Raw genomic sequence first — 11,756 nt, forward strand, 5'->3', positions numbered from 1 at the left:
TGTGTTTTACTTAACACGGTAAACATTCATTTGAGTAAACATTCTTCAGTGACTTAATATTGTGTCCAAATACAGTCGTACCATAATTTTTTAAAGCAAACCTATCTTGCTGATCTTTTAAGCTGCTTTTGGTTTTTCTCTGATAAAACAGTGCAGCATACACTTTTACTGTCCTAAGGAAGTGGTACAGAGTTGAATCAGGAGAGAGATCACTGAATTTGGCATGTTAGGTACTTTATCCTGTGTGTTTCCAGGCTTGGGGAAACTAGGCATGTGCCAGCCACAAGTCTTAAAAGTTACAGGACTAGGTAGGAGTGGATTCGTGTCACCTGGGTATGTCCCATTTGAGGAGGCTAGAGGGCTCAGATTGTCAGGGTCCTGGGAGACAGTATTGGCTGGTGTGTACAGCTGCTGGGAGTTGAGTAATTGGTGCAGATCTGAGCAGGTAAGGCTTCTGATGTGGACTAACTACTAAGAATCAGGGCACATTGTCTGAAAGGAGGTCACATATCTAGGACCGTCTAGGAAATCTGGGGATTTGATAGCGTGAGAGAAGCGTAGTTGTTTCTCATCTGGTAATGTATATTTATGCTAACTCAGAGTCCTAGTGCCAAGTGTTAAATTGATATAAAATAATATTTGGATGTGGGATTGTTTCAGAAAATCTAGGGTGGATGGTCTACATGGCTCCTGTTCAAGACTGACAGGAGCTCCTGTGTGAGGTACACGCTGAGTCTAGAGGTGGAGTGAGACTTGGGGGGCTCCCCAGCTCAAAGGAACATCCCCACACTGGCCCCACCCCCAGAGTGTCTTCTGGGCCCTCCCTTCTTTTAGCAGTCTCAGAATTGAGCTGCACAGATGATTCAGTAGTAAACATCTGGGGAGAAGAATTAGAAAAACTCCTCTCTTTATAAACCACTCAACATTCTTAAAGATCAGAATTGTCAGTAACACTAGTCAACAAGAAGAATTGGCTCTGATCTTTGATAGAAGTGGCAGACCTTCTCAGCATTTCTAACAGTATCGATTTCTGGAGACTGCATCTCTTCAAGACGCGTAGTTGTTTCAAATTATGAAAAAAATAACCAAAACCAAATCTTAAAACTAAGAGGCTAGCAGGAACAGATGCAAGAAGTGGTAAGCCCCTTGGATCCAAGGCTTAATTTACTTTTCTTCTTGTATCCAGTATACTTATCATAAATCTGATCCGTCCCAAAGTAGTGGTAATGATGGTAACAGCTGATACTTATTTTGAGCACTGACTCTGTGCTAGTATTTGACAGTATTACCTCATTTACCTCTCCTGGCGGTCCCGAAAGTACAGACCAGGGGCCAGATTTGCCCAGGGCTACAGAACCTGCTGAGGCCAAGCAGAGATTCACTTCAAGTCTGAAACAAGAGCTCCACCGCCTGACGGGTTCGCTTTATTCATCCTCTAACCTCGTTCATCAGGCTTCATGCTTTTTCTCAGGTGACTTTCCTTGCCTCAGAAGATCAGTCATTCTTCATGCCGGCACTGTTTGAAGGTGAATATGACAAGCTGTCAGCTCCATGCTGACCTTTGAAAGGGAAAAGCATACAGTCAGAATCTAATTTGATGGAATTGCAGGGGGGATCATAGTTTAAATCGTCCCTCTTCCATCTAGATATCTATGGACTGAGGCAAAATTTTAAAATAAGGCACAGTTCGTTACTCTTCATTGAGAGAGTTTAACGTGTACATTGCTAACGCTTGCTCTATTCCTGAGGTCACCAAAGCAGATTATGATTATTCCAGAGATAAGAGCCCTTTTTAACTTTCAGACAAACGGAGGTGAAAGGCAAAACTGGATTTGTGTGTTTCAGTAATTTGCTCTTTAATTTTTACCCCACTCTTAGTTTCAGGGGACCTCCAAGAAGGGTATCAGTCGACTGGATAAACAGATGAGAAAGTTCACAGATATCAGGAAAAAAAGCAGATCTGCACACGCAGTGAAAATCAGCATCGAGGGCAATAAAATGCCATTGTGACCTTGCCTGGGATGTGTCCCCATCTCTAAGAAATGCGCAATGGACTCTTTGGAGAAAGAAGAGGATATTTTAAATTTTTTTTTTTTAGTGTTTCTGTAAATGCTTCTGCTTGTATCAAATGTCATAGGACTTGCATTTCTCTCACTTGTATTTAAAACTGTTTGTTGTGTACTTTGTACAGAAGACTACTACTCATACTTCTATAAACTTTACACAATAAAGTTCCATTCTGGTTTTGGGGGGCTGTCTCTTCATTGTCTTAGAGGATCCATTCGTGGGGGGGGGTGAAAATTGGTTTTTGGTGAGGGAAAAAAGTCTTAAATATTACAGTGGTTTGTAAACTGTCCGTGTTCAGCCTACCTGACTGTGGCATAATAAGGAATTTAAGGGATTTGTCTGGTCTCTATCTTGGGTTCCTAACAAGGAGCTTCTAAACCGTGTGGGTGGTAGGAATGTCTTTGTGATGCTAATGAGGTGGCTCATGGTAGGCCCCTAGATAGCTTTAGGGTGGGGGCTGTTACCAGAAAGATCCACCATGTAATTTGAGGGTTGAGACTTTGGGCAGGCCTGATGCATGATTGGCGTGAGGGGATTGAGTCCAGTCACGTGCCCAATGATGTCATCGATCATGCCTGCGTAGTGAAACCCCAGTTAAGAACTCTTGACCCGGAAGCTCACTGGGGCTTCCTGATGGGTGAGCACACTGAGCTGAGATGGTGATGTGCCTTCATTCCACAAGGAGATTGTGTGGAAGCTGTCTCCTCCCAGAACTTGCCCTGTGTGTCTTCATTTCGTTGGTCTTCCTTTGTAATAAAAATGATCATAAACATAGTGCTTTCTTGAGTTCTGGTGGTCATTTTAGCAAATTTTTGAACCTGAGGGGTTCATGGAAACCCCCAGATTTGTAACCAGTTAGTTAAAAGTGGGCATGGACCCACTTGCTGCTGGCATCCAAAATGGGGGCAGTATTGTGGAAGACTGAGCCCTTAAACCTTGGGGAGTGCAGTGCTAACTCCCAAGTGGTTAGCGTCAGAATTGAATCGCAGTACCCTAGTTGGGGTTGAAAGGAAATACCAACAAAATCTTATTTCTTACTGTTTCTCTTGTTAGGGAAACTTTAATTACTTGATTTTAATTAATTTACATAGATGTTTTCTCCTGGGAAGGGTGCTATAATGAAAAACAGGGTGAGAAATACCGCCGTTAGAGGAAATGTGGATATAACTGAAAATTACTGTGCCAGTTACTGATGGCAGTTGGGCAGTTGGGATAGATAATTATAGTTTGTGGCTGTATTTTGTTTTTGTGATACTTTGAACTTACTTTAGTAGTCTCTAGATTTAATTATGAAGAATCTTTAATTAGTCAAAATGACTAAACCCAAGAACCAGTAATTCTTTTTTATTTTTTACATTTTATTTATTTTTGAGAGAGAGACAGAGCACAAGTGGGGGAGAGGCAGAGAGAGAGGGAGACACGGAATCCGAAGCAGGCTCCAGGCTCTGAGCTATCAGCACAGGGCCTGACGTGGGCTCGAACTCCCAAACCCTGAGATCGTGACCTGAGCTGAAGTTGGACGCTTAACCGACTGAGCCACCCAGGCGCCCCACCAGTAATTCATTTTAATTGTAGAAATTCTACTCATACAAATTGGAATAGGGTTTCTGACAACCTGGATTTTCAAAAAAACATGAAAACCTCACCATAAAAGCTTTTGAACAGACAAAATAACATGCAGTGTATGCATTTTACTCAGAAGAATCTCTCAGAATCTCTGCATTTGCTTTCAACAAGCTTAGAAGCACAGATGGAATAGTGAGCTATAAAAGGCAGGTACGTAAAGATATTACTAGGTGCTTGCTAACCACTAGATGGAAACAATTGCTTTCTACACTACCCATTTGCTTCATATAAATGGCCTCAAAAAAACTTGTGAGAGCAAAAAAAAAAAAAGCACAGCCACCTACTGAAGCCCATGTTGATGACCCTGGTCATTAAAAATTCTAAACAAGAAAGGTAAGAGTCATACTTTCTAAAAAAAAAAGATTTAAAGTTTACCAATATAGCATTTTGCCATTTGATGGGGTAAGCTCCAGTTACCTGATGGCTTCTCCCATGTAGGGTAAAACTGTTGGTGCCAGGTGTAAAGTGACAATCATGCCTGAGGAATTCAAAATGATGCGGAATTTGTCTTATATGGAAGAAGATTGTTTCTGTATAAATGAGCCTTGGTCAATGGGTTATTTTAGAAATTGCCAAACCTGGCCTAACAGTGGCCTTTTTTTTTTTAATGTTGGAAATATTTCCAGCTAACCATTATGTGGCAAGATTGGCAAAATAAACTCCCAGTATGCCCTTCACCTATATTTAACCAATTGTGAACATTTGTAACATTAATTTATACATATGAGTAACTTGCTGACAGCTTGCTTCTTGCTTCCCAAATAGTTAAGCATATTTCTCTCCACAGGACCTTGAGTTTGTCCCAGTGTTTGGTGGTGGTAACTTTGACCATTTGAATGGAGTGAAACAATCATTTTGTTTCCAGTTAAAAGAATTGTTGACTAATTATAATTATTCTAAGTTAATTGTAAATATGTAAAATACACATAAAATCTGACATCTTAAAGGATCATCTTAAGTGTACAGTTAGTGACATTGTTCACTCTTGTTTGCAATAACCACTTCCTTTCATCTCCAGAAATCTTTTCATGTTAATAAAGTGAAACTACCCATTGAATAGTAGCTCCACATTCTCTCCCTTAACCACCCCCCCCCCCCCGCCCAGCACTGGCAATCACTGTTCTACTTTGTCTATGATTTTGACTATGACTCTTATATAAATGGAATCATACATTATTTATCCTTTTTGACTGGTGTATTCACTTAGCACAATGTTCTCAAGGTTCATTCATGTTGAAATGTATCAGCATTTTCTTCCATTTTAAGGCTGAATAATAAATACTCTTGTATGTAGATACCATGGTTAGCTTATCCATTCATCATCTGTTCATGGACATTTGGGTTGCTTTTACCTTTTGTTGTTAATAATGCTGCCATGAACATGGGTGTGCAAATATTTCTTTGAGACTCTGCTTTCAATTCTTTGAAGGAATTCTACCCAGAGGTAGAATTGTTGGATCTTACGGTAATTCTAATCTTAAGGAGCTGCCATTATGTTTTCCATAATGGCTGCACCATTTTACATTCCTACCAATAGTGCAAAGGATTCCAATTTGTCCACCACCACACCAACACTTATTTTTGGTGTGTGTGTGTGTGTGTGTGTGTGTGTGTGTGTGTGTGTGTGTGTGTGTGTGTTTTAATAGTAGCCATCCTAATGGGTGTGAGGTGGTACGTCATTGTGTTTTTGATTTGTATTCTGATGATTAGTGATATTGAACATCTTATTTTAGTGCTTTTGATACCTTTTTTGGAGAACTACTTATTCAAATATTTTGCCCATTTTTTAAATAAGCTGTTGAGTTGTTGGAATTCCTTATATATTGTGGATAATAACTCCTTATCAGATAAATAATTTGCAAATATTTTCCCCATTTCATTCTTTATTCTCTTTTTAATTTTATTTTTTTTCAATATATGAAGTTTGTCAAATTGGTTTCCATACAACACCCAATGCTCATCCCAAAAGGTGCCCTCCTCAATACCCATCACCCACCCACCCCCTCCCACCCCCCATCAATCATTCTTTATTCTCATTGAATGGCCTTGGTTCCCTTGTCAAAAGTCATTTCTGGGCTCAATTCCATCAGGCTATGTCTGCCTTTGTGCCAGAGTGACACTTTTTTGTAGTGTTTTTTGCAACAAGAACCAAGTTTTGGTTTTTTTCTCACATTTGAAGTATCCCTTGGTGACATCCTTGGCCTGCAACTGTTTGCCATAGTCCTTAAGCACCACAGAACAGCAACCAACGCTTAATGGGGTTTTCCCTCTGTCAGTTTTACAGAGGCCTACCCATTCCCCTAATTTCTTATAACCTTAATTAGGTTGATTTTGGTGTTCAGCACAAAGGGCCTCCACCAACTTGACACACATGGGCTCATCACAGTTGGATATAAGCACACAAAGGTGGGTTTGGCCCTTGTCTAAGGCTTTGGCAGCTTCACGAATTCCACATGCTAGGCCGTCATGGATGAGGGTGGTCTTCAGCACCTCTTGTAAAACAGTGTTAACCTCCATTACACTTCCAGCAGCAATGACTTCCTCAGTCATGGAGGTGGGTTATGGGTGGAGCCCAATTTTGAGTGCACCCAATCCTCTGCCTCCACGTGACTGAGGGAAAGAGAGCATGGCACTGTTGTGATTACTATAGGTTTGTAGCAAATCCTAAAGTGTGAGTCTTCTAAATTTGTTCTTCAAGATTGTTTTGACTATTTGGGGTCCCTTGAGATTTCATATGAAACTTAGGATGGATTATTCTATTTCTTTGATAAACGTCATTGGGGTGTTCATAGAGACTGCACTGATTCCATAGATCACTTTGGGTAGTGCTGGACGTTTTAACAATATTAAGTCTTCCAGTCTATGAACACAGGATCTGTATATTCTCTTTCATTTCTTTGAGCAACATTTTGTAGTTTTCAGTGTGTAGGGATGTGTTTATAGACATTTTCTTTGTAGTTATGGTAATTACATATAACATACTAAGCTACAAATATTTTTAAACTGTAATTTCAATCACATGCAAAAGCTACTTTATAGTCTAGCCCTTTTTATGTTACTGAAATCATAAATCACATATATATTGTCTACCCACTAACAGACTTCTAGTTATTTTTTATGCTTTTATATTTTAAATCCTGTAAAAGAAGTTATGATAATTATAAAACTAAGTTTTATATTTATCCGTGTAATTAGCTCTACTGGAAAGATTTACATTTTTGTATGGCTTCGAATTACTTACTAGTATCCTTTCAATTTGGGGGACCACCTTAAGCAATTCTTGTGGAGCTTGTCTATTGGTAGTGAATTTCCACAGCGCTTGTTTGTCTGGGAATGTGTTAATTTCTCCCTCATTTTGGAAGGATAGTTTTTGCCAGATACAGAATTCTCGGTTGATGAGGGTTTTTTCTTGCAGCATTTTAATTATATCATCCGACTGCCTTCTGGCCTGCCAAGATTGTGCCCTGGGAGCCAGAGAGGGACCCCTTTACTAGTAAAATGCTCTGCAATTTTGTTTTGTTTTGTTTTGTTTTGGAGGGGATTAGATTAACCATTGTTTCCAAATTGACTTCTCACCCACCTGCATACTACTCTTCCTCTTAGAGATTGTCAGGCCAGGCTCCATATGGTCTCTGTTATGATCTTCCCCTCCTGCCGTAGAGGTAGCCGCTTTCCCATCTCATGCACTGTGGAACACGTACGTGTAGTGTGGAGTTAAGTGAGGTCGGTTACCTGTATATAAAAGGATTGCTGAGATGTTCGAGAAGTCCTGAGAGGTGGAATTGCCCAGTGTAGACATGGGCTAGAAATGTTACAAAAATGCATGTGTCTCAAGTTGGCTGATTTTGGTATGTTGAGCTACAGATAGGCATTTCATATGTTCATTGTTTTTTTTAAAGAAAGTGGTGGGCTGTATCACAGTATTACTAGTATGCCTCATTTTAAGCAAGCTCAGTACATAAATGTAAAGATTTGACCAAAACTTGGAGATGACCGTTTGTAAAAGGATTTACTATAAGATTTTTAAAAAAACATTCTTGCTGCCTCAAAGCAGGATTTGAATTAAAAGAAGGATATGAAGGAACAACTAGGGAAAACACCACTCACTCTGGGGGAGGAGGGTTTGGATCTGTGCTCCCAGGACCAGCTCAGTTCTTACAAAGACCTGTGCCTGAAGGTTCTTTCCATGACGGATGCACGGAGGGAGGCTCAAAGCTTATCAGGCCTTAGGGCAGCGAGTCATTCCTTAGGTTTATTTGACTAGAGAGCAATGAGTGAGGCTTTAAATAAAACTTCATAAATGTTTTATGATGACATGTTAAAAAGTGGATTGAAAGTAAAGGAACATGGAGTTTGGTCTCCAATATGTGAGGATCTCTGTGGGTGAGGGAAATCAGTGCTCACGGTTTGAGAGTCAGGAGAGAAAAGGAGAGAGGTTTATTTGATTGCCTGCCCTTTGAGTTTTGAGAAGAAGTGATTACTTTGTAATTCTCTCGTTTCTTGTATGTTTTGAACAAGAAGTTACTTTTTTTGGCTAGAGATAGCAGAGAAATAGAGTTCTTCAGACCAGTTCTGTGTGAGACCAGCACAGGTGAGGGAAGCACTGGTCTCTCGAAGAACTTACCTGTGGATGACCAGTGTAGTTACGGACAGCCATTCCAAGCTGACCTCTTTTGAAACCCATGTCAGGGGGAAGGAGGACCAAGTCAAAGAGGCCATGGGGTCCCAGGGGACAAGAACCATGTCCATATTGTTGTCACCATTCGGTGTGTTGAGCTGAACTAATATATGGCACTTCACATTTTGACATCAATCGTACTTAATTCTTTGAGATGATATTGTCCCTATTTTACAGATGAATAAAATGGTGTTCTGGCCAGCTTCCCTTTATTCATATGCACCCAGCTGTTCTCTGCATCACACTTTCTTGCCCTGTCTCCTCAAATATCCACCAACCTTGCTCCCTCACTTCCTTTGATCTCTGTTAAAATGTCATCTTATTGGTGACACCTTGCCTAACTTTTCTTATAGGAGAAAACACCTGCCCCTCGCTTTATTTTCCCGGGAGCGCTTTGCACCATCCAACTTACTATATATTGACTTGTTTGTTGTTGAGTATATCCTCCTCCTTAGAGTGGGAGCTCCATGAGGGCAGGAACTCCATCCGTTCTATTTACTGATGTATCCCCAGCAACCAGAACAAAGTCTGTCATGAAGTACACAGTAAATTTGGCTAATGAGTAGTCCCTACTTCCTCTTTTCTTCATTCGTTAACCAATTCATTCAACAAACACTGAGCCCTATAAGTGCCAGATTCTCTCAATAGCAGAGGACCAAAGATGAACCAGCTAGCTTCTGCCCTTAATTAGGTCACAATGTGAGGAGGGACCCAGGAAAGCAAACTTAATTATAAATGCATTATGGTGGGTTTACTGGGGGCACAACTAGAAGAGATCAAGAAAAACTTCATGCAGGAGATGGTGTGGAGTTGACTTCTGAGGGGCAAGGATGATTATGATGGATAACATTTATCGAGTGCTTACTGTGTGCCATGCCTCTCCACTAAACAATTTGAGTAATATCATTTAAGGCTGTTAACAGTTTTATGACATAAATGCTGATATGACCTTTATATTAGGGATGCAGAAAGAGGCTCAGGACGAAGGTCATAGAGCTAGTAGTTGGAGCTGAGGTTCAAATCTGGCTTTTTCTGGTTCCAGATCTCAGGCTTTAACTACGTGCTGGGCAGACAAGCAAGGAAGACATCGTGAGCAGAAGAAGCAATGTATCACAAGGATTGGAACCCCCCCCAGGTGTATCCAGGAAATTACAATGATTCCAGGAAATGTGAGACAAGATGAGGTAGGAGTGTGCCACAGTTTGAAGGTGGACTTATAGACCACAGGTTTTCTTACCTGGGCCTCCCGATTCCTTTCTCTTTTCTCCTTCCGGAGTAACTTGCTCTTGCTACTGTATTAGTCTTCTGAATATGCTGTGATCTGAAGGATGAATTGCATGGTTGAAGCAGGGGATCGACCATGTGGTCATAGTAGTGCTGATGGGAGACGGAGTCTCTGAGTTGGATAGTAACTGAGAACAAAGGGGACACAACAGATTGAAACATCTTTGGAGAGAGAACTGTTAGAACTTGTTCTGTTTGGCCATTAGAGTTGGAGAAGGAAGAGGCTAAGCCTGGATGGATAGGAGGGTAGGGAACCATTAATGAGGACAGAGCGTAGACGGGCAAGCCCAACGGGAGTGGCGAAAATGGCGAGTGAGGGTGATCTGAAGTTCCTGGGGCTCCCTGAGCAAGGAGATGCACAATGCCAGTCTGGATGTACGTGGCTGGTGCTCTGAGTGGAGTGGAGTCACAAAGCTGGCAGACATCAGCTACTGGGTATTTCTTTAAGTGCCAAGAAAGAGAGGCAGGAGACTTGGAGTGGGACCTTTGGGAACACCAGCCATGAATGCTAGGCATTGTCTCAGTACTTGACATCTTTGGGTGGGTATCTACATTGTTTTCAGATCCTCTCTTGTGAAATCATCAGACACATGTCTAAACCATTCAGGAAAGCTTTTGAAATTTTCTTGGCTTAAAAAAAAAAGTGTCTGAGAGCATGGAGTCTCCTTAAAGCATTTTTTTCTAAAGATGTCTGAGCAAGATGGCAGGTTAGAAGCCCCTTCAGTCAACCTAGCTGTTTTTTTTTTTTTTTTTTCCTAGTGGCTTCCACAACCCCACCTGGATTCACAGCCACAGTGAGCTCTCTTATCCATCAAATGTGACTGGAAGCTTGATATGGACCCATTTCAGCCCAGCCGTGCCTGCAGCTCACAGCACTCGCTAAGTGTCCAGGTGAATCTGGCCAGGTCTCCTGACCATCACCCCTGCGGGAGGTCTTCCTTCTCTTCAGAGTGGTAGCTAGCACAAAACACCTTGGCCAAGTGCCCATGTGCACACAGGAGGACCCAGGGGAGAGGGCCAAGGTCAGACGGAGAGCCCCAGCCACTCACTATCTTTGTTCTCCCCTCCTTGGTCAGCAGTGTCCCAGGTTCTGGTTGGGAAGGCAGAGGGGAAGAATGACTTTGCCTCAGACCACCTCCCAGCTCAGGCAGTGTAGGGCCGTGCGTTATTGAGGTGGGACTCTTCATGGTGGTTTTCTTGTCATTCAGGAATTGTCATTCATCTGCTCATTCAGGAATTTGTTGAGATCACTTTCAGTGGAGGAACGGGAACAAGGATGGATGTGCCAAGAAAGGGTGCTTTGGGGTCATGACCCCAAGTCCTATTCCCCTTCTGCCACCTGTGGGCTATGTGGTCTAGGGCAAAAGTCACTTTAGCTCACTAAGCTTTGGTTTCCTCCTCCTGAGGGCATCGATGCCCACTGCACAGAGAGGTCATAGGGGCGCAAGTGCTCAGAAGGATGCCCAGCACACAGTAGGTAGCTTAATAGGTAGGGCTACCTCATTGTGATTTTTCAGTTTCCTCTGTGTTTCGGTCTCACTGCTTAATTTAACATTGGATTTGGTGATATGTGGCTTCACATTTCCTTTACCTCAGCTAGCAGCTGAGGATTACGTGCTCAGGCTCTGGAGTTTGCCCAGACCTAGTCTCAAATCCTGGCTCCGCCAGCACACTCACTGTTTGACTTCACCTGAGTAACTCTACCGATTGGTCCCTGTGGGGATGATGGTGGCGCACCCCACCCCCTTGTAGAGAGGTTGTTAGAAGGAAATAGGATCGTGCATGGGCATTGCTTGGTACATGGGAAATGCTCAAGTATCGGTGTTCATCTTGTGAATATTGCCACCCTGAGAAGGCACATTCTTATTCCAAAATTGGGCACTTGCCATTGTTCAAACTATTCAACAAATCTTGACATTAGCTTCTGAGTCTTTTGAATGCCCATAATGGTAAGAAACTTTCAAGAAAGAGCAGGTTTGGGGGAAGACTGAGAAGGTATTCAGAGGCAAATCTGCTGATTGACATGGCTGGTGAATTAAGATAATTATCTTTCCAGTCAAAAACATTGTGTTTCTTGTAACCCATGCAAATGCATGCACAA

At 41.9% G+C, this 11,756-nt stretch overlaps 1 protein-coding gene and 1 pseudogene across 6 annotated transcripts in view; one reads left to right on the plus strand and one right to left on the minus strand.

The window, feature by feature from the left end:
- The window catches only part of IWS1 (interacts with SUPT6H, CTD assembly factor 1), a 50,047-nt gene extending 38,910 nt beyond the window's left edge, over positions 1-11,137 (plus strand). For 3 of the 6 annotated variants that reach the window (XM_040474743.1, XM_040474747.1, XM_040474744.1), the window contains exon 14: positions 1,879-2,841. In XM_040474743.1, coding sequence (XP_040330677.1) covers positions 1,879-2,010 — 132 coding nt within the window. In that variant the 3' untranslated portion in view covers positions 2,011-2,841. Of the gene's footprint in view, positions 1-1,471; positions 1,527-1,878; positions 2,842-9,413; positions 9,556-10,414 lie in introns of those variants that run through there. The other 3 variants (XR_005790179.1, XM_040474748.1, XM_040474745.1) reach the window with 3 other exon arrangements.
- Positions 5,713-6,396, minus strand: LOC121030398 (40S ribosomal protein S12-like; annotated as a pseudogene).
- Positions 11,138-11,756: the final 619 nt, after the last annotated feature.

This window comes from Herpailurus yagouaroundi, unplaced genomic scaffold, assembly GCF_014898765.1.
Source record: "Herpailurus yagouaroundi ecotype Mexico unplaced genomic scaffold, PumYag 140, whole genome shotgun sequence".
Taxonomy (NCBI): domain Eukaryota; kingdom Metazoa; phylum Chordata; class Mammalia; order Carnivora; family Felidae; genus Herpailurus; species Herpailurus yagouaroundi.